General features: G+C 35.8%; 2 protein-coding genes across 2 annotated transcripts; both read right to left on the bottom strand.

The window, feature by feature from the left end:
- Positions 1-248: 248 nt before the first annotated feature.
- Positions 249-1,178, bottom strand: LOC106010510 (olfactory receptor 5H17-like). Its single transcript, XM_013077066.3, has one exon. It carries the CDS (start codon positions 1,176-1,178, stop codon positions 249-251), a length of 930 nt encoding a protein of 309 aa, XP_012932520.2.
- A 21,789-nt stretch (positions 1,179-22,967) lies between these two features.
- On the bottom strand, positions 22,968-23,891 carry LOC106010509 (olfactory receptor 5H17-like). The gene has a single exon (XM_013077065.3). The coding sequence runs from the start codon at positions 23,889-23,891 to the stop codon at positions 22,968-22,970; it is 924 nt and encodes a 307-aa protein (XP_012932519.2).
- Positions 23,892-26,277: the final 2,386 nt, after the last annotated feature.

Below are 26,277 nucleotides of genomic sequence, written 5' to 3'. Positions count from 1 at the left end.
ACAAGCTGTAACATGTGTCACTTATTTTCACCTTTATTGTTTCTGCTATATCATAATACATAATACCTGAAAATTATTTATGTTTTTGAATAAAGGATGCAAATGTTTTAAGAAAATAATAGAGTACATAAATTATAAACATTACAGAACTATAACTAAAAAAAAACAATGTATACTATGGAAAACACTCATAATTTCTTCCACAATGGTTTATTTTAATGAAAAAAGAGTAGACATTAATATGAGATCTAAGCATTTCTCTTCAACACCTTTCTCACTGAATCCGTGACTTGCTTGTTTCTCAGGCTGTAGATAAATGGGTTTAACACAGGGATTATGACAGTGTAAAATAGAGAGAAGATCATATCCTGATCATTTTCTTCTGATGATGCTGGATGCACATACATAAAGAGAAAGGGGACATAGTATAAAGTCACAGAAAAGAAATGGGCCCCACAGGTGGACAATGCTTTGCTTGCACTCTTTTCAGATTTCTTTTTTAAAATTGTAAAGAGAACAAATGTATAAGAAAGAAGAATGGTAACAATGCTGAATACTTGTATTGAGCCAGAGAAAATGAACACAAGGAGATAATTAAGAGAAGGGTCTGTACAAGAAATCTTAAACAATGGTAGGACATCACAATAAAAGTGATGTATTATGTTGGAATTACAGAAGGTTAATCTGAATAAAAAACTTTCATGAATTAAGGCATGAAGAAAGCCACCTACAAATGATAAAACTAATAGCTGGAAACATAGTCTATTGGTCATAATCACTGGGTAAAGTAAAGGTTTGCATATAGCTACATAGCGATCATAAGCCATTGCTGCCAACAGAAAACATTCTGTGGTTGCACTGATTGCAAAAGAGAAAAATTGTATCATGCATTCAGAGAAGGTTATCATCTTACTCATGTTTAAGAAGTTCACCAGCATTTTTGGTGTCACAGTGGATGATAACCAAGTATCTACAAAGGCTAAATTCCCAAGGAATAAATACATGGGTATGTGAAGGTGAGAGTCATTCCTGATGAGAGTAATCAGACCCAGGTTCCCCACAATGGTAACGAGGTATATTCCTAAGAACAGGATGAACAGGAAGATTTGCCACTCTGTTTGACATGGGAGTCCAGTGAGGACAAACTCAGTCAGCAATGTTTCATTTTTCATTGCCATTTTCTCACTGGAGGTCTTCTGAAAAGAAATTCAGAGGCTGTGAATGAAGATTTACAATGATTCAAAACAACAAAAATTGAAAATATATGAGTAGAGAAAAAAATCACTTTTATATATTTATAAAGTGCATTTGTCAGAATATACACTACAGTAATAGGAGAAAATAATATTGAGAAAACAAAATGGGAAAAACTGCAATTAATACACTTAATAAATGTGCAGAAGTAAAAAATTTACAGGAAATGAGATTCTTTCTAAGTTTTTGATCACTTTATTGAGACCGATTGAATGTGGTTAGAAACTATGTCCTGAACATGTGCAGAGTCTAGAGTAAAGCTATTAGAATGACCATGAATATAAACTGACTTTAATCACTTGGGAAGAAACATAAATTCTATTTCCCAAGTAGCAGACTTACACTAAGATATTTTAAAATCTGGAATGATATGGTAAAATATTCTTTAAATTAAATGTTTGAGAGTGTACATATTGTCTTTGGGGGAAACATAAAAGTCAAGTCTAGTTGCAATTCTCTAGCACTTCCCAAAGCATATACAATATCTCCATTGTGTTTGCAAGCTTATTGTGCAAAACATAGATTATAAGTTATTATTTTTAAAAATAATTCAAAAATGAGAAGAGAATCTGTACTTTTAAAATGTTCCTCTGATGATGGAAACTTGAGTGTGGTGCTTACTCCATCTATGATTCAACACTTTTAGTAATTATGAGAATGAACACTGTTTAAGACTGGAATATATTTTAGGAATTAAAGGGTGATCAGTGAAGTAGTGGTGATTCAGTACATGATAATCAAGAATAATACTGAGAAGTACAGAGCATTCTGAAATTTGTAGAGAAAGAATCTCTTCAAATACTGTGTGAAATGTAACTAAATATGTAAAACTACTGCTGAGCACTACTGGAAGTAATATGGCTGTCATTGGTATAGTTGCAGGCACACATATGGGTAACCTATCTGTCAGTGAGGACACACAAAGGAAAGAGATGGGAAAAGAGAAAATATTGAGAAAGTTTTGGTATAGAGATTATGATGCAAACAGATGTCATTTTCTAAGAGGTCACACCTGAAACCCTTTCTAACATAATCTTTTTGGTAAGAAGCAGCTACCATACACTGGAGCAGGTGATAGGGGCAGGAACTGGGTTCCCATACCTCTCACACACAAAGTGAGGGCACTTCATCTAGATTTAGCAAAACTCACATGGGTAGGGTTTTTAATGTGGGTAGGCAGGGAAAGTAGAGAGACAATACAGAAAAGACAGTTGAAGAAATAATATCAAGATTTCAGCAAATGCAACTTGTGTCCACAGAAATAGCACTGGTGGTGGGAATTGTGGTATTGAACGACAACAGCAGTGACATCAATCTTTATGAAGATAGTGTTGAGCCATAGCTTGGCTGTTCATTTGCTGCCTTGCTTTCCTATCCTCCTGCCCATCTTTCCAGCTGATTCCTCTGTCCTCTCTCTAGCACTTTTTACTTTTAGCAAATTTCCATTTCAGATACTCAGTTCTTACTGGAACCTAGAGCACTGGACAGAACAATAGAGAAGCAAAAGTGAGATCCTAAAAAAAATGATGATCAAAGTGTTTGGAAAAACATGAACCTGAGGAGAAGGAAGATTCTCAAGAATAACAAAGTAAAGTGTAGTAGCAAACACAAAATAAATGCTCTAGTAGGATGAGGAATTAACAATTATTTGATTGTAGAAATTCGGAAAAGCTTAGTGACTTTCTTGAGAGCAATTTCATCATGTAATAAATTTAAGATCACATAATAAGTGAAGGTATTTTGGAAAAAAGTAGCATAATGATGAAAACAATGAAAGACTGCACTCTAAGTGCCTGAAGAGCATTTGATATTCTCATATTGTGTGTAGTCATATGTAACCCATATTTCCTGTAGAGCATTTTAATAAAGTTTTAAAAGAGAGAAGATAGGAAAAAAGGAAAAGAGCACTCTGAGAGAAGCAGTGGAAAGGGAAATTGAGGTAGGTGGAAGAAAACAAGGGAATGGAAGAGAAACAAATAGAAAATAGCAAAAATATGTGTACATGAGAATAGAAAAATCAAAGACCAAGAGAAGATGTTTCAAAGAAAGGTGGAACTGAGATAAAGGGAAGGCTCAGAGATTTGGATGCATATGTTTCCTTGATCCTGGAATTCATTAAAAGTTATCAACTAAAAGATGTTTTTTCCATTCTATTCAAAGCACAGAGTATTTTTTTCTCATAAATGTAGAGTACAAAATAGAGGTCTCATGTAAAATCTTGTGACAGAAGTTGTGTTTTTCAGAAATATATTAGCATTTTGTGAAGGTTCTTTCTGCATCTAAATTCACCATTGTCTTAACAAAGGAGGACAATGTGAGAACTATAGTTTTAAGCCTTAATAAGAAGGTTTACTAATGATTTCCCAAGGTAGTAGATTTGGGCTACTCTCACCACTACCACGAACAAAATAGTTATTATATGAGATGAAAATGCTATTTTGCATTATTTTTTAATTGACTATGGATGCATCATTTAGAATAGCTCAAATATATAAGGTAAAAATTTTTCTTCCCACATTATGAGTTTTCTCTTCACTGTTGGTGATTTCTCTTGCTGTGTAGAAGATAGTGTGAAATAGGAAGAAAAGGTTCAAAGGGGAATGGGAAGGGAAAGTGGGAGGTGAAGGGGAAAGGAAAGAAAGGAAAGGAAATAACTATAAGAAAAAAAATGGAAACAATGTCTTTGTAAATTCAGAGGGGTGAAATGGTTGAAGGAAGGGCAGGGGAATTGGTAAAAATAAGAATGATGGCATATCATGTATAGGTACAATTTCCCAAAGACGAATGTCATCATATTGTATACCTAAAATGTGCCAAAATAGTTAATGAATAAAAAAAGGTTCTTTATTTTTGTATTACAATATTTGAAATAAACTGTTTTAAAACTCTTGATTGTTTAAGTTGCAGAAACATATATATATTTGCAGATATATATCAAGATCTGCATAAAAGAGTAATGCCAAAATGTAAATGACACCTTAACATTTTAAATGAACATTATGATTGACTAAATAAAACAGCGCATTTTATCACCATCACTAGAAATATTTCTTATATGAAAATTGTAAAAACTTGCATATTTAAACCTATTTTCAAATTGCTTAAAGTTCTAGATTGCAATATAAGTCATTATAAGGAACAAATTCATCTCACAATATTATTGCTTATCCATATTTTACCTCAAAATTCAAATATGAATATGATATACAGCTTTTCATTTTTAATCTGGCTATTTTTGTATTTTAAATGTCCAATCCAAGTTATTACAATTTAAATACTATTTTGGCTTTTATACATAGAATTTCAAAATAAATCTCATTTGGTCTTAGTGACATATTGAAAGAGATTGTGGAGATACTTTAAAACCAAAGAATTTTAAAACAAATATTTTCTGGACTTACCTACATAATAAAAGAGACTGTGGACATCCTTTAAATGTATTAAACTTCATAAAACAAAAAACTATACCGTAACACAGGGTTAACAATAACACAATGGGCAATTCTTTGGACACTGGTTCATTTTGGAAGTTTCATTTACCACTTTCCCAAAATGTGGCTTATATCAGTTTCCATTGAAAACAGAGTCAACCAGTCACACAACTGTGAGCTTTTTCCAGAAATGAAAAGACTGGAGATTTGAAGTTCTCCTAAGAGTACCAGAGAATTCCCAGTAGAAAAATAAAGCTATTCTACTGGGCACTGTGAATTTGGACACGAAAGAAAAGTTCAAGTTGTCCTAAGCATTACAGACTTCAGAATCATAAGCTTCAAGTCATCATAGATGCTTCACATGTGAACAATTAAATTGGACTTTCACTCAATATTTTCCATCAATATGACAAATATGCTGTATTTACAGAAAGAAGATTTTATCTAAAATGTACTGGTCTGAAAACTTTGAGTACTATCGTTCTTTCTGACCTAGTCAATATGTGATGTCCTTAAGGCAAAGATCTAGTTTCTCTGAAGGAAATGACCCCAAGCAGTGTAGTCCTGTGCATGAAAGCTACTCTCAAACCTAGATAAATGTGAAACTGCTCCACTCTGATGGAAATTTTGATGAGAAATCCTACTAGTCAAATGTTAGAAGAAGTAGGTAAGAAAACCAAAGACATGTTTCTCAACTGAAGATGACTTATATGTGGGCCTCCCTGACATCAATGCCCATTTATTCCCAGAGATCTTGTTAAAATTCAGGCTTGTTTCATATTTCTGGGCTCAAAATGAAAAGACACTTCATTTTTAGAGAGGAAAGTGGGGAGAGGAGAGGATAGATAACTACCCTGATCAGAAAGAATCAGGTTTGGGGCTCCAGAAATGGAGGTCCTCCAGAAATGGAGGACCCTTTACCGTTTTGTTTCATGTAGCTTTTATAGGGTGGACCACTCACAGCCAGAACTTGCCATAACTAGATTGGATTTGGGGCACTTCTCTCTAATGTCATTTTTTCCACTTCTTGGTGTCTGTTTCTTTACTCGTCCTTAATCTGTTTTTTCAGCCTGGTCTTTGTGGTGGGCAGCTGTTTGGCAAGGGAGTGTCTTGGCCATGGTTAGCAAGGGGGAGTGTGAATGTTTATTATGGTCTATAAATGTGTGGTGGATATAGTGACTCTCTTGACTGGATAATATAGTGATCCTAGAGCGAATACATATGTATATGGTACAGGTGTGAGCATATACTGCCTTCAGTTTACTGAGACCCTCTCCCACCTTTATTCCCTTATGGGATGGTTCATCCTTTGTGCACTTGGTGTTCTCTCTGTGTCCCACCTGTCAACTCTTTTTCTGGTTTCTTGGTGCAAGTCCAAGGACATTTGGTGTCTTTCTTTATGTGCTTTTTCCTTTCTCTAACACTATCCTTGACTTACTTCCAACTGGAATTTGTCCTATAAAGTTTACCTTGAACTCCTTCCAGTCAGGATAAACTAGAAGCCCTAAGGAGACCCCTAACCTGTTTTCTTGTTTATGGAACCCTCCCCCTACAAAATTATGTTAGGAATGACAATCCAATACATGTTCATAGAGTGGGATATGAATTAATCTAACACCTGTATATGAAGAATCATCTGATCACATGTGTGGGAAGGCAGGGGGATGACAGTGCAGGCAGGATGGAAGATATAGTAACTAGAATTTTGTAAACATGACAGCATAATATTTAAGTTGAGGGAATCAGCGGTATTCCTAGCAAAAATAAGTGGAATTCCACTGTTGAAAGGTAAATGGTGAAGGGATGACTGCAGACTGATCAAATATTATATTGAAAGAATCTCAAGTGCAAAGAAAGGCAACAATGAAAGATTTCTTTCTAGCCTAAAACTCGATAGTACAGCATTATACCATGTTACCACTATTTGAACTGTGGTATACTCATTTTAAAAATTTTATCTTATTTCTTTAATTTTATTGACAATTTTAGTTATACAATATATTGACATACATTGTTGGTAGTTTGTACCTTTTCAATATATATCCTTGGTTCTTATTGTTTTCCCATTCCACTGCACTCCGTTCAAACACTTTATCCCTCCCTATTTACAAAAACTTTGTTTCCAGTTTTTCCTTTTCTCATATTTATTCCTTTTCCTTCTTCCCTTTCCCTTACACCTCCCACTTCCCCTTTGGACATTTTCTTCCTATTGCACATTATCTAATGCATATTTTTATCCTCATTAAACTTTCAGTTTCTCCAACTAGAGTAACTCTTCCATATTTACATGTGTGGACCTATTTATTTCACTTAAGAGCGTGGACTCCATGTGAATACTTTTAGCTATCAATGTCTCTAATTTCGCATTCTTTTTTTTTTTTGGTACTGCAGATCGAACTCGGGATCTTGTGCTTGTGGGGCAGGTGGCAGAACCACTGAGCCAAATCCATGGTCCCTCCGATTTCTCATTCTTTATGGCTAAGTAGTACTCCGTTTTATTTTGAAAACCACATTTTCTTTATCAAGAATCCATTTGATGGGCAATAGGACAGTTTCCAAGTTTTAGCTATTAAAACTGTGCTTGTATCAACATGTGTGCATATATATCGCTGTGGTATGATTCTTTTAATTCTTTGAGAAAGGTACTCAGCAGGGAAATATCTGGGTAACATGGGACCTCTAATCATGGGGGGTTTTTATGATGTATTTGCACACAAATTTCCACAGTGTTTGCACTAGTCTACACAGCCATCAAAAGCAAAGAAGGAGAAAACAATCCAAAAATTTATTTGAAACCATAAGAGACCTACAAGAGCAAAAGCCATTCTAGGTAACACAGACATGGCTGGGGCTTTCACAATCCCCAACTTGAAACTATACTACAAAGCTACTGTGATGAAAATAGCATGACACTGGCAAAGAAACAAACCTGAGGATCAGTTGAATAGATTAGAAGTAGAAACAACTTCAGATATAATCAGCCACCTCATTTTGACAAAGGAGCCAACCACCCTCACTGGAGGAAAGATAGCCTATTTTATAAATGATGCTGGAAAAACTGGATTTCAACCTGCCAAAGTTTAAAACTAGACCCAAAACTATCGCCATGCACTAAACTAAGATAAAAGTGGATTAAAGATCTAAATATTAAGACAGAAACACTAAACTTGCCAGAAGATCAGTTAGGTAGAAATGTTGAAGACATTGGCATGGGAAAATACTTTGTGAACAAAAACTCATTAGTACGGGAACTAGCAGAAAGGATCAACAACTGGGATCTCATCCTATTAAAAAGCTTCTGAACTGGGCCGGGGATTTAGCTCAGTGGTTTCGCTGCTTGCTGCTCAAGCACAAGGACCTGAGTTTGATTCCCAGTACCAAAAAAAAAAAAAAAAAAAAAAAAAAAAAAGCTTCTGCACTGCAAGAGAAACCACCAACAAAGCTAAGGGACAACCTACCATATGGGAAAAATTTTTTAGCAGGTGTATCTCAGACAAAGGACTACTATCTAGAATATATAAAGAAATGAAAAAAATCAGACCCACCATATTCAAAGACCCAATTCAAAAATGGGCATCTGAAATGAACAGACATTTCTCAGACAAAGAATAAAAACAGCAAATAAATGTATGAAAAAATGTTCAACATCACTGGTTATTTGAGAGTTGTAGATGAAAAAAACACTGAGATTCCACCTCACCCCAGAAAGAATGACTGTTATCAAGAAATCAACCAATAACAAATGCTGTTGGGGGTGTGGGGAGAAAGGAACCCTTCTCCGTTGTTGGCGGGAGTGCAGACTGGTGCAACCATTGTGGAAATCTGTATGGGGATACCTCAAAGAACTAGGACAAGAGATCCCATTTGACCCAGCTATTCCCCCACTGGGTATCTTCCCCAAAGAATTAAAAGAATCATGCCACAGTGATATACATGAACACATGTTTATAGTGGCACAGTTTGTAATAACTAAAGCTTGGAACCAGCCCATGTGCCCATCAACTGGAAACTGGATAAAGAAGATGTGGGGTTTTTTTGTAAAATGGAATGCTACTCAGCCATAAAGAATGGGAAACTAGAAACATTTATAGCTAAATGGATGCATATTGATGCCATACTCTTAAGTGAAATAAATAGGACACACATGTGGAAATACCGAATAGTTTCCCAGGGTGACAAATTGAAAGTGTAATTAAGGATGAAAATGATTAAAATGAATAATTGATAATCTGAAATAGGAAAAGGTCCAAGAGTGTAGGAGTGGTGGGAGGAGAACGGGAAAGTAAAGAAGTGAAAGGAAAAATTATGAGAAAAAAAAAGTGGAAATGAAATCTATGTAAATAGGGAAGGGTGGATGGGGTGAAGGGCATGCATGCAATGGGGAAGAAATGAGAACCAAGATACATCATGTACAGGTACAAGCACCCAATGATAAATGTAAATGTATTGTATACCTAAAATGTACCAATAAAGGAATTTTTAAAAAAAGCAAAGAAGGGCTCCCTTATCCTCACAAACCCTCCAGCAACTGTTATTGGTAGATTTCATGATAGCAACCATTCTTTCTGGAGTGAGGTGGAACCTCATCCATGTTTTCATGTGCATCATTCAAATGACCAGTGAAGTTGAACATTTTTTCGTATGTTCATTTGATGATTTATTTCTTTGTCTGAGAAATGTCTGTTCATTTCAGATGCCCTTTATTGGATTGCGTCTTTAAATTTGGAAGGTCTGATTTTTTTAAGTTCTTTATAGATTCTAGATGGAAGACCTTTGTCTGAGGATCATCTCGTAAAAATTTTTCTCCACATTTTGTGTTGTCTCTTTGCTCTGTTGATTTCTCTTGCTGTGCAGAAGCTTTGCAATGAGATGAGATTCACTAGTTGATTCTTTCTGCTAGTTCATGTGCAACAGGTGCTGCCCATGAAATCTTTTGCTACACCAGTGTCTTCAAGAGTTCTACTTACCCTCCCTTCTATCCTGTTTAGTGTTTCTATTTTAATATTTTGATCTTTAATCCATTTTGGTTTTAGTTTAGTGCATGGTGAGAGATATAGGTCTAGTTTTAATCTTTCACAAGATGAAACACAATTTTTCTAGCACCATTTATTAAAGAGGCTATCTTTCCTCCAGTAAGGGTGTTTAGCTCCTTTGTCAAAGATGAGGTGGCTGAGTGTGTCTGGAGGTGTTTCTGCATCTTGTAATCTGTTTCACTGATCCTCAGGTCTGTTTCTTTGCCAGTACCATGCTAGTTTATCACAGTAGCTTTGTAGTGTAATTTCAAGTTGGGAATTGTGATGTCTCCTACCTGTCTTTGTTGCCTAGAATTGCTTTTGCTATTCTAGGTCAGTTCTTGTTCCAAATGAATTTTTGGATTGTTTTCCCAAGATCTGTGAAGTATGCTGCTGGAATTTCAATTAGGATTGCATTGGATCTATATAGCAGTTTTGGAAGTATGGTCATTTTCACTACGTTGGTTCTTCCTACCCAGGAGCAAAGGATGTCTTTCCATTTTCTCATATCCTCTTTGATCTTTTCTTTCAGAGTGCTATAGTATTTTCAGAGTAGAGGTCTTGGATTTCTTTTGTAAGGTTGACTCCTAGGTATTTCATTTTTTTTGAAGGCTATTGTGAAAGGAGTTATTTTTTCCATTCCACTCTCAGTGAGTCTGCTCTTTGTGTATAGGAAGGCGATCGATTTTTGTATGTTGACTTTGTATCCAGATACTATACTGCATTTTGTTATTAAGTCTAGAAGACATTTGGTGAAGCTTTTGGGATCTTCTATATGGAGTAGCATGTCATTTGCAAATAATGTTCATTTACTTTCTTCATTTTCTATCTGTATTCCATTTCATTCTTTCTCTTGGCTAACTATTGTGGCTAATGTTTCCAAAACTATATTGAACAGGAGTGATGATAGTTGACATTCTTGTATTGTTTCTGGTTTTAGCATGAAGATTTTCAGCATTTGACCATTTAGTGTGATATTGGCTGTTGGTTTTTCATAGACAGTTTTTATCAGGTTGAGAGAGAGACCATCTATTTCCAATTTACAATGGGTTTTTTATCACGAATGGTGTTGGATTTTGTCTAATGCTTTTTCTGCATATATTGAGAAGATCAGATGGTTTTTGTCCTTGGCGGTATTTATATAGTATTAATATATTATATATAATAATTAATATATTAATTATCTTTATTGATTTGCATATATTGAACCATCCCCACACCCCTGGGATGAGTCTCACTTGGTCAGGGTGTGTGATTTACTTGATTGTCTTCTATATTCTGTTGCCCCCTGTCTTATTGAGGATATTTGCATCTATGTCCATTAGTGAGATCGGCCTATAGATGTCTCTCTTTGTTGGGTCTTTCTCTGCTTTTGGGATCAAGGGGATGCTTGCTTCCAGTAATGAATTTGGGAGTATTGCTTGCCTTTCAATTTCACTGAAGAGTTTAAGCAGTAGTGGCACTAGTTCTGCTCTAAGTGTCTTGTACAATTTAGCACTGAAGCCTCCAGGACCGAGTCTTGTATTCATTGGTAAGTTTTTAATTACCTTCTCAATTTTGTACATCTATATTGGGTCATTTAGAATTTTTAGGCCTTCTATGTCCAACTTTGGTAATTCATATGTATCTAGAAATCTGTCCATTTCTTCTGTATTTTCCATCTTATCGGTGTATAGTTTCTTGAAGTAGGTATTGCTGATCCTCTGGATTTCTGCTGGGTCCATTGTAATTTCACCCTTTTCTTTCCTAATTGCATGGATTTGGGTCTGGTCTTCCCTTTTTTTGATAAGGTTGGCTAAGGGTTTTCCAATTTTGTTTATTCTTTTGAAGAAACAAATGTTTGCTTCATTGATTTTTTTGGTATCATTCTCTAAGTCTCCATTGCACAGATTTCTGCCCTGATTTTTATAATTTCCTCCCTTGTCTGAGCTTTGGGTTTGTCCTGTTCTTTGTCTAGAAGCTTGACCTTCAGCATTAGATTGTTTATTTCAGCTTGCTCTCTTTTCCTAATATGAGTATTCACTGCTATGAATTTCCCTCATAACACTTTCACTGTGTCCCATAGATTCTGATAGGTTGTATTGGGTTTGTTACTTAATTGTACAAACTGTCTGATTTCTTCTTTAATTTCCTGTGTGACCCATTGGTCATTCAGTAGTGTGTTATTCAATTTCCATGTGTTTATGAGATTCTTGTGGTTTCTTTTGCTATTGATCACCAATTTCATCAAAGTATGATTTAATAATACATAGGGGATAACTTCCATTTCTTTGCACTTATTTCAACATGTTCTAAGAACAAGTATGTGGTCCATTTTGGAGAATGACCCAGTGCAGCTGAAAACAATGTGTATTCTGATTTTGTGGTGTGGAACACTCTGTAAATATCTGTTAAGTCCATTTGCTCAAGAGTTCAATTGAGTTCTAGTATTTCATTTTTATTTTTTGTCTAGTTGATCTATCTATTTGTGACAGTGGGGTGTTGAGGTCCCCCACTACAATTGTATTAGTGCATATATGTCTTTTCATGTCCTTTAGTATTTGTTTTGTATAGTTGGGTCACTAGTATTTGGTGCATATATATTTATGATTGTCATCTCTTCCTCTTAGATTTTCCCTTTGCAAGGATGTAGTGGCCTTCTTTGCCTATCTTAATTTTGTTGGTTTGAAGTCCATTTTTTTCTGCAAGTAGTATAGCTACTCCTGCTTTTCCTTGGGTTCCTCTCATATGGACTGTTTTTTTCCACCCTTTACCTTTCAGTGTATGAATTTGTTTTTGAATTAAGTGTGTTTGTTGTATGCAGCATCTTGTTAGATCTTGCTTCTTGACCTATCCTGCCACCTTTGATTGGTGAGTTGAGACCATTAATTTTGGTCGTTATGCCTGATGTCTATTGCTTATCCTTGTCATGATCTTTTATTTGTGTTGGACTCTCAATCTTTGAATTTAATGTCTTGTCTTGCCTGATTTACTCATTCTACATGAATTATTTATTTATAAATGAATGATTTATTCATTTACTCTTGGGGTTGTGAGTCTCACTGTCTTTTCCTAGGATATTGTTTAAAAAATTTTGGAGTGCTGTTTTGGTATTCATGAAGCACCTCAGGTGCTCTTTGTCATGAAAATATCTTATTTCCCCATCAATTTTGAAAGAAAGTTTTCCAGGGTACTTCGATCTAGTTTGGAGGCTGTTTTCTTTTAGGGCTTGAAAGATTTCAGCCCAGGCTCTTCATGACTTGAAGGTCTGTGTGGAGAAGTTTGCTGCGATTCTAACAGGCTTTCCTATGTATGTAATTGTTTCTTTTCTCTAACTGCTTGTAAAATTTTGTTCTTCTGATGGTTTTCTAGAATCTTGAATATTATATGCCTAGGTGTAGATTCATTTTTTTATCGTAGCTAGTTGGAGTCCTACATGCCTCACTTATCTGTATGTCAAGTTCTTTTCCCCTTCTTGGGAAGTTTTCTGCCATCACTTCTGTGAATAGTGTTTTTTTTTTTTTTTTTATGTCATCTGCACTCTCTCCTGCTTCTTTCTTGACTCCAGTCAGTCTTATGTTATTCTTCTTTGCATCATCTTGCAGCTGCTGGATTGATTTCTTGTGGTCCCTTCCTATTTTTAAGAAACTTTTCTTTTCCTGGTCAGCAATTGCAGTCTTGTCTTCTATATCTGATATTTTGTTCTCACATTGGCTCATTCTGCTGCCTAAATTGCCAAATGGGTTTTTTACCTCCTAGATATTTGTATGCATCTGTGTGTTATGGATTCCATTTTTTTCCTATGCTGGGATTGCATCATGTTCCTCAGCTACTATATTTTTTTTATCTATATCTGCTCTAGAGTTATTAATCATGTTTTTCATTAAGGACACAAACTTTGTTTTTATCTGAGAAATCATTTCTGATTTTGTTTTTTCCAGATCCTCTTTCATTGCCAGTTAAGGAGACCAAGTGGTTGAGTATCAGATTGTTCCATCTGGTTGCATCTTGGGGTTGCCTTAGGTGATCTAGAAGTTTGGTTTTGAGTCTGGTTTACATGTCTGCTCATTTCATTAATTTATGGGTACATTTTAGGTATAAAATACACTTACATTCATCATTGGAAGCTTGTACCTTTACATAACCTATCTTGGTTCTTATTTTTTTCACATTTTCCTTCCCTGCCTTCATCCCTGCGACCGTTCCCTATTTACAGAGACTTTGTTTACATTATTTTTCTTTTCTCATGTTTTTCTTTTCCCTTCTTTCAATTCCCCTACCCTTCCCTCTTTCCCAACTCCTTTAGCCTTTTTCTTCCTATTTCACATTATCAATTATACCATTTGAACCTTATTTACACTTTTAGTTTTTCACACCAGAGAAACTATTTGGTAATTACACATGTGTGCCCTATTTATTTCACTGAAGAGTATGGCCTCAATGTGCATCCATTTAGCTATAAATGTCTCTAGTTTCCTGTTCTTTATGGCTTGGGTAGTACTTCATTTTATATATATAAAAAAAGCACATGTTCTTTATCCAGTCTCCAGTTGATGTGCATCTGGACTGTTTCCAAGTATTGCTATTACAAAACTGTGCCACAATACACATGGGTGTGCATGTGGTATGATTCTTTTAATTCTTTTGAAAAGATACCCAGCAGATGGATAGCTGGGTCAATGGGAACTTCTAATCCTTGATTCTGAGATATCTTCATATTCATTCCCACAGTGCTCCAGTCTGCACTCCCAGCAACAGTGGATAAAGGTTCCTTTCTTGCCAGAGCCCCACTAACATTTGTTATTGTTGATTTCTAGATAGCAACCATTCTTTCTGGGGTGAGGTGGAATCTCAGTGTTGTTTTCATCTCCATCTCATGAATCCCATTGATGTTGAACATTTTTTCATATATTTATTTGCTGCTTTTATTGGTTGTCTGAGAAATGTCTGTTTATTTCAGATGCTCATTTTTGAATAGAGTTTTTATATTTGGTGGTCTGATATTTTTAGTTATTTATACATCTAGATAGTAGACCTTTGTCTGAGGACCAGCTGGTAAAAATTTTTTCCCACATTGTAGGTTGTCTCTTAGCTCTGTTGGTGGTTTCTCTATAAGATGAGATCCCAGTTGTTGATTCTTTGTGCAAGTTCCTGTGCTGGTGAGGATTTGTTCATAAAATCTTTTCCTATGCCAATGTCTTCAAGATTTCTACCTAACATACCTTCCAGCAAGTAGTGCTTCTGTTTTAATGTTTAGATCTTTAATCCACTTCGATTTTAATTTACTGCTTGGTGAAAGATAGGGATCTGGTGTTAGTCTCTGACAGGTGAAATCCAGTTTTTCCAACAGCATTTATTAAAGAGGCTATCTTTCCTCCAATGATGGTAGTTGGCTCCTTTGTCAAAGATGAGGTGTCTGACTATGTCTGGAGTTGCTTCTGCATCTTCTAATCTATTCCACTGATCCTCAGGTCTGTTTCTTTGCCAGTACCATGCTCTGTTTATCACAGTGGATTTGTAGTATAGTTTCAAGATGGGGAGTGTGATACGCCCTGTCATGTCTCTATTGCCTAGAATTACTTTTGCTATTCTAGGTCTCTTCTGGTTCCAAATGAATTTTTGGATTGTTTTCTCTAGTTCTGAGAAATATACTATTGGGATTTCCATCGGGATTTCATTGAACCTGTATAGCAATTTTGGAAGCATGGGCATTTTCACTATGTTGGTTCTTCCCCCAAGGAGCAAGGGTTGTCTTTCCACTTTCTTATATTCTCTTCAATTTCTTTTTTCTGACTGTGGTAGTTTTCAATGTAGAGGTCTTTTGTCTCATTTGTTAGATTGATTCCTAGATATTTCACTTTTTTGGATGCTGTTGTTAAAGGAATTGTTTCCCTAATGTCTCTCTCAGTGAATTTGTTATTTGTGTACAAGAAAGCCATTGCTTTTTGAGTGTTTACCTTGTATCCTGCTACTCTAGTGAATGTCAATTAAGTCTAGAAGTATTTTGGCAGAATTATTGGGTCTTGTATGTAGAGAGTATCATATCATCAGCAAATAATGACAGTTTAACTCATGTCTTCTCATTTTCACTGATGCAGCTTTCTTCCCCTTTGTTGAGGTGACTTTTTGTCAGCCCAGTGGGCTTCAATTCTCAGCAAGTCTCAGAGACCCCTTCTTTCTTCTTGCTGCTCACAACTGTGCCAATTTCTGGATTCAGAATGGTTGCCTTCTGGATCCTTGTGCTGTGCTGTTGTTCACCTGGGGTTCTGGCTAGGGCCTGCACACACTTGAGATGGTATCTAGACTTGCCTCTGGGTGAGGCCTGCCCACCTGCATAGCTGTTATTTGAGAAGATCTTTGGCTGAGGGCTGTGCACCCAAGTTGCTGGTGTCTGAGCAGGCTTCTGGCTGGGGTCTGGGCACACTTCCCAGTGGTATCAGGGTGGGCCTCTGTCTGTTGCTTGCATGCTTTGTCAGCTGTTTTTCCAGGCAGGCTTTGACTTGGGCCTGGTCCCAAGCCATTTGTGTCTGGTCGGGGCCCTGGCTGGGACCTAGGTACACAGCCCTCTTTAGTCCAAGCAGGCATCTCTCTGGAATCTGTGCCCACTTACAGGTGGTATCTGGACAAGTCTCTGTCTGTTTCCTGAGCTCTTGCTAAGCTATTTTCCAACAAGGCCTTTGCCTCTGTTAATATGCATTTCAGGTCCCTCATGTGAACAAAAGAATCCGATAAAGTTTAAACGTTAATCATTTTTTCTTTGCATTTTAATAAATTAAAAACATTTCCTTCCCATTCTGCCAATTTTTTTTTAGTTTACCAATGCCTAATTATTTAAGTTTATCCTTAGTTTTCTGAATAATGAGGCTTTTTCATTACCCAGAAAAAAAAACAGTAACCTAAAATGGGATTTAAAAGGTATCAGGGAGAGTTAGGGGCTTCCAGGTCACTATCCATCCTGCTGCTCCTGGCCCAGAGGATGGGGCTTCTCAGCCACCTTCTGTCCTAGCATTTCTGGCACAGATGTAAGGTCTTCTGGCCCGCTATCCATCATGCTGCTCCACACCCTGAGGAAGGGACTTCTGTGCTGCTGTCCTTCCAACTGCTCCAAGCCAGGGGGAAGGAGCTTGTGAGCCACTGTCCCACTACTCCTAGCTCCAAGGAGGTGATCAGTGTGGCCACCAACAGCACCCCCACCCCAGGTCAAAATGAGAAGATATGTAAACAAGTCTCAGAACCTGACTTCCTGATCACCTACAGCAACCCCAAAGGGAAATGAGATGGAACACTCTGATACTCAACCACCTGGACTCTCTGATCTGGCCACAACAGAGGATCTGGAAATATTCAAATCAGAAATAATTTCTAAGTTATCAGCAGATATTGTGCTCATAGTGCATCCCGTGATTGATAAATCTAGAGAGGAGCTGAGGAACACAATGGAATCCCAACATAGGAAACAAATGGAATCCATAAAACAGATGCAAACAGATTTCCAGGAGATCAAAAACTGCAATGAAGTCTACACAGCAGAATGAGCCAATGTGAGGATAGAATTTCAGATATAGAATATAAGATTGTAATTAGTGACCAGGAAAAGAAAAATTGCTTCAAAATTGTAAGGGGACACGAGAAATCAATCCAGCAACTGCTAGATGATGCAAAGATGAATATCATAAGACCGATTAGAGTCAAAGAAGAAACAGGAGAGTGTGCAGATGACATAAAAAAGCTCTTCACAGAAATAATGGCAGAAAACTTCCCAAGCAGGAGAGAAGAACTTGACATACAGATAAGTGAGACATATAGAACTCCAAATAGCCTTTGTCAAAAAAAAATCTACACATAGGCGTATAATTGTTAAGATTCCAGGAACTCAACACAAGAACAAAGTTTTACAAGCAGTTAGAGAAAAGAAACAAATCACACGCAAAGGAAAGCCCATAAGAATCACAGCTGACTTCTCAATACAAACCATCCAAGGCAAGAAGAGCTTTGAGTGATGTATTGCAAGACCTAAAGGAAAACAGCCTCCAACCAAGATTGATGTACCCTGTAAAAAAATCTTTCAAAATTGACAGAGAAATAAGATACTTTCATGACAAAGAGCACCTTAGAAACTTCATGAATATCAAACCAGCACTCCAAAAAATTTTAGACAATATCCTAAGAACAGACAATGATGATCATAACCCCTGGAAGCACAGCAGAATGAACTCATTGGGCACGACAAGAAATTAAATGTAAAGGAGGAGAATCCAACAAAAAGAAAAAGTGATGACAAAGATAAGTCAATACATATCAGTTATAGCCATCAATGTTAATGGTCTCAATTCATGAAACAAAATAAATAGACTGGCAGAATGGGACAAAAAGCAAAATCAAACAATATGCTGCATACAAGAAACACACTTAATTCAAAATGAAACTCACAAACTGAAAGATAAAGGGTGGAAAATAATACTCCAGGCAACAGGAACCTAAAAAAAGGCACGAGTAGCTATCCTCTTTGCAGATCAAGTAGATTTCAAACCAACACTGATTAAGGGAGATGAAGAAGGACACTATATCCCTGTAAAGGGGACAATCCAACAGGAAGAGATGACAATTGTAAATCTCTATGCTACAAATGCTCTTGTACCCAACTGTATAAAACAAACACTAATGGACATGAAAAGTCATATATGCACTAATACAATTGTATTGGGGGACCTTAATACCCTACTGTCACAAATAGATGGATCAACTACACAAAAAATAAGTAATGAAATACTAGAACTCAGTCGAACTCTTGAACAAATGAACTTAACAGATGTTTGCAGAGTGTTCCACTCCATAAAATCAGAATATACGTTCTTCACAGGTGCACAAGTGTCATTCTCCAAAATAAACTGGTACTCATACATAGAATATGTTTAAGTAAATGCAAAGGAAATGAAGTTATCCCCTGTGTATTATGACCATAGTGCAAAGAAATGGGAGATCCATAGCAAAAGAAACAGGAAAAATTTCATAAACATGAGGAAATTGAACAATACACTTCTGAATAACCAATGGGTCACAGAGGAAATTAAAGAAGAAATCAGACAGATCCTTCAATTAAATAACAATGACAATACAACATATGAGAATGTATGGGACACAATGAAAGCAGTCTTATGAGGTAAATTCATACCAGTGAATACACATATTAGGAAAACAGAACGAGCCCAATTAAACAATCTGATGCTGAAACTCAAGCTTCTAGAAAAAGAAGAGCAGGACAACCCCAAAGCTCATACAAGGGAGGAAATTATGAAGATCAGAGGAGAAATCAATGCAATGGAGACTAAGAGAATGATACAAAAAATCAATAAGCCAATGGTTGGATCTTTGAAAGAATGAACAACATTGCAAAACCCTTAGCCAACCTTATCAGAAAAAGGAAAGAAAAGGCCCAAATCCATGCAATTGGGAATGAAAAGGGTGAAATTCAACAAAGCCCCCAGAAATCCAGAGGATCATCAATACCTACTTCCAGAACCTATATGCCAATAAGATGGAAAACACAGAAGAAATGGGCAGATTCCTAGCTACATAAGAATTACCAAATTTGAGCAAAGAAGACCTACAATTTCTAAACAACCTAACATCAAAAAATGAATTTAAAAATGGAATTAAAACTTACTAACAAAGAAAAGCGTGGGTCCTGATGGCTTCACTGCTGAATTTTACAAGACATTTAGAGAGGAACTACTGCCACTCCTTTTTAAACACTTCAATGAAATTGAAAGTGAAGCATACTCCCAAATTCATTTCTGGAAGCAAGCATCAGCTTGATCCCCAAAGTAGAGAAAGACCAAACTGAAAAAGAGAACTGTAAGCTAATCTCACTAATGAACATAGATGGAAAATTCCTTAATAATGTACTGGCAAATACAATGCAGAATATCATCAAGAACCTCATACATCCTGACCAAGTGGGATTCCAGGGAGGCAGAGATGGTTCAACATGCACAAATCAATCAATGTAATACACTATATCAATAGAGCCAAGGACAAATTCCTTATTATTATCTCCATAGACGAAGAAAAATCATTTGACAAAATCCACTGTGCATTTATGATAAAAACCCTACAAAAAATTGGAATAGATGGTCTCTACCTTAAACTGATAAAAGCCATCTATGAGAAACCAACAGCCAGTATCATCCTAAATGGTCGAAAACTGAAATCCTTCACACTAAAATCAGGAACAAGACAAGGATGTCCATTATCACCACTCTTATTCAACATAGTTTTGGAAACATTAGCCATGGTAATTAGACAAGAGAAAGAAATAAAAGGAATAAAGATAGGAAATGAAGAAGTCAAATTGTCATTATTTTCAGATGATATGATACTGTATATAGAAGACACCAAGAACTCCACCAAAAGTCTTCTAGACTTAATAAACAAATTCAGTAAAATAGATGGTTACAAGCTCAACACAGAAAAATCAATAAATCTCCTCTACACGAACAACAGACTCCCTGAGAAATAGGGCAAATAATTCCTTTCACAATAGCATCCAAAAAACTGAAATATCTAGGAATGAATCTAATGAAAGAAATTGAAGACCTCTTCTCTGAAAACCATAGCACTCTGAAAAGAGAGATTGAAAATGATATCAGGAAATGGACAGACATCCCCTGCTCCTGGGTAGGAAGGATTAATAGAGTGAAAATGGCCATACTTCCAAAACTGCTATATAGATTCAGTGCAATTCCAATTGAGATTCCAGCAGCATACTTCATGGACCTTGAGAAAAGAATCCAAAAATTCATTTGGAGGAAGAAGAGACCCAGAACAGCAAACGCAATTCTAAGTAACAGAGGCATGGCAGAGGTTATCACAATCCACAACCTGCAACTATACTACAAAGCTACTGTGATAAAAACAGCATGATACTGACAAAGAAACAGACCTGAGGACCAGTGGAAAAGATTAGAAGATGCCGAAACAACTCCAGACACACTCAGCCATCTCATCTTCGATAAAGGTGCCAAACACCCTCACTGGAGGAAAGATAGCCTCTTTAATAAATGGTGCTGGAAAAATTGGGTTTCAACTTGCCAAAGATTAAAACTAGGCCTATATCTCTCACCATCCACTAAACTAAAATCAAAATGGATTAAAGATCTAAATATTAAAATACAAATGCTGAACAGGCTGGAACAGAGGTTGGTAGAACTCTTGAAGACATTGGTGTAGGAAAAAATTTTATGAACAAAACCTCAGTTGCCCGTGAACTAGCACAAATAATCAGCAAGTGGGATCTCTTCTTACTAAAAAGCTTCTGCACAAGTGAAACCACCAGCAGTGTGAAGAGACAACCCACAATGTGGGAAAAAATCTTCACCTGCTGTTTCTCAGAAAAAAAGTCTGTTATCTAGAATCTATAAAGAATTTTAAAAGATCAGAGCTCCCAAATTTAAAGATCCAATCCGAAAATGGGCACCTTAAATGAACAGACATTTCTCAGACAAAGAAGTAGAAATTGAAAATAAATATATGAAAAAGTGTTCAAAATCAATGGTCACTTGAGAGATGCAAATAAAAAGAATGCTGAGTTTCCACCTCACTCCAGAAAGAATGGCTGCTATTATGAAATCAACCAATAACAAATGCTAGTGGTGTTGTGTGAAAAGAGGAACCCTGCTTCAGTGCTGGTGGGAGTGTAGACTGGTGCAACCACTGTGGAAATCAGTATGGAGATACCTAAAAGAAATAGGATTGGAAGCCTGATTTGACCCAGCTATTCTCCTGCTTTGTATCTTCCCCAAAGTATTAAAAGAATCATACCAGTGATATATGTGCACCCATGTTCATAGCAGCACAATTTGTAAGAGCTAAAACTTGGAAACAGCCCAAATGCCCATCAACAGCAGACTGAATAAAGAAAATGTGGGGGTTTTCTTTAATAAAATGGAGTACTCCTCAGCCATAAAAAATGATAAATTAAGAGACTTTTATATCTTAATGGATGACCATTGAGGCAATACTCTTAAGTGAAATAAATAGGATACACATGTATAAATACTGAATAGTTTCTCTAGTGTGAGAAACTGAAAGTGTAAATAAGGATTAAAAGTTATAATAGATAATGTGAAATAGGACGAAAAGGGGCAAAGGGGAAGGGGAATTCGGCGGGGTAGGGGAAAGAAAAGAAAGGAATGGAATTAATATGAGAAAATGGAAAAATGGAAACAAAGTCTTTGTGAATAGGGAGGAATGGAGGGGTTGAAGGGTGGGCTGGGCAAGGGTGAAAAATAAGAACCAAGAGAGATTATGTAAAGGTGCAAATTTCCAATGAATGTCATTATATTGTGTACTTAGAATGTACCAGTGATTAGAATGAATAATTGATAAGTCAAAAGAGGAAAAAAGGTCCAAAAGGGTAGGGTTAAGTGGGAGGGGCAGGGGAAAGGAAATAAGGCAAAGGAAAAATTATTAGAACTGGAAAAAATGGAAACAAAATCTTTATAAATAGGGAAGGTTGGAGGGGGTGAAGAGAGGGCTAGAAATGGGGAAAAAATAAGAACCAAGATGCATCATGTAAAGGTACAGTTCCCAATGAGAAATGTAAATGTGTTTTACACCTAAATTGTACCAATAAAAGATTATTTTTAAAAAGGCATCAGTAATGAAAAGGGTTAGCACATTTCTCCTCTTTATTAAAAGAACACTGATGTATTCTTACTCTTATCCTTGATCTCAATCTTTTAGCTGCCTTCTTGTTTTTATGATTATGTTCAAATTTTCATTGATATTTCTGAGTGGTATATGAGTTGCATAATTCCAAGATCTAAACCCACAACTTCCCAAGACAAGTGGCATGAAAGACCTTTTCCATAATTAGCAGTATTCCTGGGTTTTCTTCTCATTCAAAAACAAACTTCCCCCACAGAAGAATATATGTGATAAGAGTCCCAAGCTACAGAGCATTATTGTCTATATAATATTATCACACCCAAGTCCTTTCTAAAGAGCTTCACTTTAGTGCTCAGTATATACATAATGCAAGAACACAAGCTGTAAAATGAGTCACTTCTTTTCAGCTTTATTGTTTCTGTTATAAGATAAATAATACATAAAAATTATTTATGTTTTTGAATAAAGGATGCAAATGTTTTAAGGAGGTAATAGAGTAAATAAATATGTTGTAAACATTAGAGAACTATAACTGCAAAAATCAATGAATACTAATGAAAACATTAACAATTTCTTCCACAATGGTTTATTTTAATGAAAAGAGAAGACATTAATATGAGATCTAAGCAATTCTCTTCAATACCTTTCTCAGTGAATCTGTGACTTGCTTGTTTCTCAGGCTGTAGATAAATGGATTTAACATGGGGATTATGACAGTGTAAATCAGAGAGAAAATCATTTCCAGATCATTTTCCTCAGACGATGCTGGATGCACATACATGAAGAGAAGGGGGACATAGTATAAAGTCACAGAAAAGAGATGAGCTCCACAGGTGGAGAAGGCTTTGCTTGCACTATTTTTAGATTTCTTTTTTAAAATTGTAAAGAGAACAAATGTATAAGAAAGAAGAATGGTAACAATGCTGAATACTTGTATTGAACCCGAGAAAATGAACAGCATTAGGTAATTAATAGCAGGATCAGTACAAGAAATCTTTGTCAATGGTATGACATCACAGTAAAAGTGATGTATTACGTTGGAATTACAGAAGGTTAATCTGAATAAAAAACTTTCATGAATTAAGGCATGAAGAAAGCCACCTACAAATGATAAAACTAATAGCTGGAAACATAGTCTATTGGTCATAATCACTGGGTAAAATAAAGGTTTGCATATAGCTACATAGCGATCATAAGCCATTGCTGCCAACAGAAAACATTCTGTGGTTGCACTGATTGCAAAGGAGAAAAATTGTATCATGCATTCAGAGAAAGTTATCATCTTACTCATGTTTAAGAAGTTTACCAGGAATTTTGGTGTCACAGTGGATGATAACCAAGTATCTACAAAGGCTAAATTCCCAAGGAATAAATACATGGGTATGTGAAGGTGAAAGTCATTCCTGATGAGAGTAATCAGACCCAGGTTCCCCACAATGGTGATGAGGTATATTCCCAAGAACAGGATGAAGAGAAGAATTTGCCACTCTGTTTGACATGGGAGTCCAGTGAGGACAAACTCAGTCAGCAATGTTTCATTTTTCATTTCTGTTTCTTCACTGGGGGTCTTCTAAAAAGAAATACAGAGGCTATGAAAGAAGATTTAAAATACTTTACAAAAAAATTTGAGAATATATGAGTAGAGAAAAAATCACTTTTGTATATTTATAAAGTGCCCTTGTCAGAATATATTCTGCAGTAATAGGACAAAATAATTTTGAGAAATTAAAATGATAGAAACTGCAATTAATTCACCTAATAAATGTGCAGAAATAAAATATTTACAGGAAATGAGAGGCTTTCTTAGTTTTGACCAATTTAGTGAGAGCTATTGAATGTGGTTAGAAACTCTATATCTTGAACATGTGCAGAGTCTAGCACAAAGCTATTTGAATGGCCATGAATATAAACTGAATTGAATCTCTTGTGAAGAAGCATAAATTCTATTTCTCAAGTAGCAGACTTACACTAAGATATATTAAAATCTGGAGTGATATTATAAAATATTTTTAATATAAATATTTGATAGTGTACACATTGCCTATGGGGCATATATTAAAGTCAAGTCTAGTAATGAAGAAACTGTTGCAATTCTCCAGCACTTCCTAAATAATATACAATATCTCCATTGTGTTTTGAAGCTTATTGTGCAAAACATAGATTATGAGGTTTTACTTTAAAAAAGCTAATTCAAGAAAGAGAAAAGAATTTGTACTTTTAAAATGTTGCTCTGATAATGGAAACTTAAGTGTGGAACCTACTCTAACTATGATTCAACACTTTTAATAATTATGAGAATGAAGAATGTTTAAGATTGGAATATATTTTAGGAATTAAAGGGTGATCAATGAAATGGTGAGAATCAAGAATAAAACTGAGAACTACAGAGCATTCTGAAATTTGTGGAGAAAGAATCTCTTCAAATACTATGTGTAATGTAACTGAATATTTAAAACTACTAATAAATACTACCAAAAGTAATAACAACAGTCATTGGTACAGTTGCAAGAACAGATATGGGTAACCTGTCTATCAGTGAGGGCACACAAAGGAAAGAGATGGGAGAAGAGAAAATATTGAGAAAGTTACTGTATAGAGATTATGATACAAACAGATGTCATTATCTAAGTGGTCACACCTGAAACCCTTTCTAACATGAATCTGTTTGGTAAGAAGCAGCTACCATACACTGGAGCAGGTGATAGGGGCAGGAACTGACTTCCCCATACCCCTCACACACAGAGTGAGGGCACTTCATCTAGATTTAGCAAAACTCACATAGGTAGGGATTTAAATGTGGCTAGGCAGGGAAAGTACAGAGACAATACAGAAAAGGATATTGAAGAAATAACATCAAGATTTCAGCAAGTAAAACTTGTGTCCACAGAAATAGCACTGGTGGTGGGAATTATGGTATCAAATGACAACAGCAGTGACATCAATCTTTATGAAGACAGTGACAACTTGGCTGTCCATCTGCTGCCTTGCTTTCCTATCCTCCTGCCCATCTTTCCAACTGATTCCTCTGTCCCCTCTCTAGCACTTTTTACTTTTAGCAACTTTCCATTTCAGATACTGATTCCTTCTTGGAACCTACATCACTGGACAGAACAATGGAGAAGCAAAAGTGAGATCATAAAAACAATGACTATGACAGTGTTCTGAAAATCATGAACCTAAGGAGAAGGAAGATCCTCAAGAATAACACAGTAATGTATAGTACCAAATTCAAAACTAAATGTTCTAGTAGGATGAGGAATTAACAGTTATTTGATTGTAGAACTTCAGAAAAGCTTAGTGACTTTCTTGAGAGCAATTTCATCATGTAATAAACTTAAGATCACATAATAAGTGAAGATATTTTGGAAAAAAGTAGCATAATGATGAAAAACTGTACTCTAAGTGACTGAAGAACAGTTGGTATTTTCATATTCTGTGTAGTCACCTGTAACCCATATTTTCTGTAGAGCATTTTAATGAATTTTTAAAAGAGAGAAGACAGGAAGAAAACGGGAAGACAACTATGACAGAAGCAATAAAAAGGGAATTTGAGGTAGGTGAAAGAAAACAAGAGAATGGAAGAGAATCAAAAAGAGAGTATCAAAACCGTGCAGATGAGAATAGAAAAATCAAAGACCAAAAGATGTTTCAAAGAAAGGTGGAATTGAGATAAAGGGAAGGCTCAGAGATTTGGATGCATATGTTTCCTTAATCCTGTAATTCATTAAAAGTTATCAACTAAAAGATATTTTTTTCCATTCTATTCAAAGCACAGAGTATTTTTCTCCCATCAATTTAGAGTACAAAATAGAGGTCTCATGTAAAATCTTGTGACAGAAGTTGTGTTTTTCAGAAATATATTAGCATTTTGTGAAGGTTCTTTCTGCATCTAAATTCACCATTGTCTTAATAAAGGAGGACAATATGAGAAC

This window comes from Heterocephalus glaber, unplaced genomic scaffold (assembly GCF_053883595.1).
Source record: "Heterocephalus glaber isolate CG9 unplaced genomic scaffold, H.glaber_assembly_v1.0 deba00000122, whole genome shotgun sequence".
Lineage (NCBI taxonomy): Eukaryota > Metazoa > Chordata > Mammalia > Rodentia > Bathyergidae > Heterocephalus > Heterocephalus glaber.
Note: the sequence above shows the minus strand (reverse complement) of the source record. Positions and strands in the feature narration are given on the sequence as shown.

What these genes read in the sequence shown, in the direction of transcription:
- LOC106010510 (XM_013077066.3), bottom strand. Translation starts at nt 1,178, where the DNA reads ATGGCAATGAAAAATGAAACATTGCTGACTGAGTTTGTCCTCACTGGA.
- LOC106010509 (XM_013077065.3), bottom strand. Translation starts at nt 23,891, where the DNA reads ATGAAAAATGAAACATTGCTGACTGAGTTTGTCCTCACTGGACTCCCA.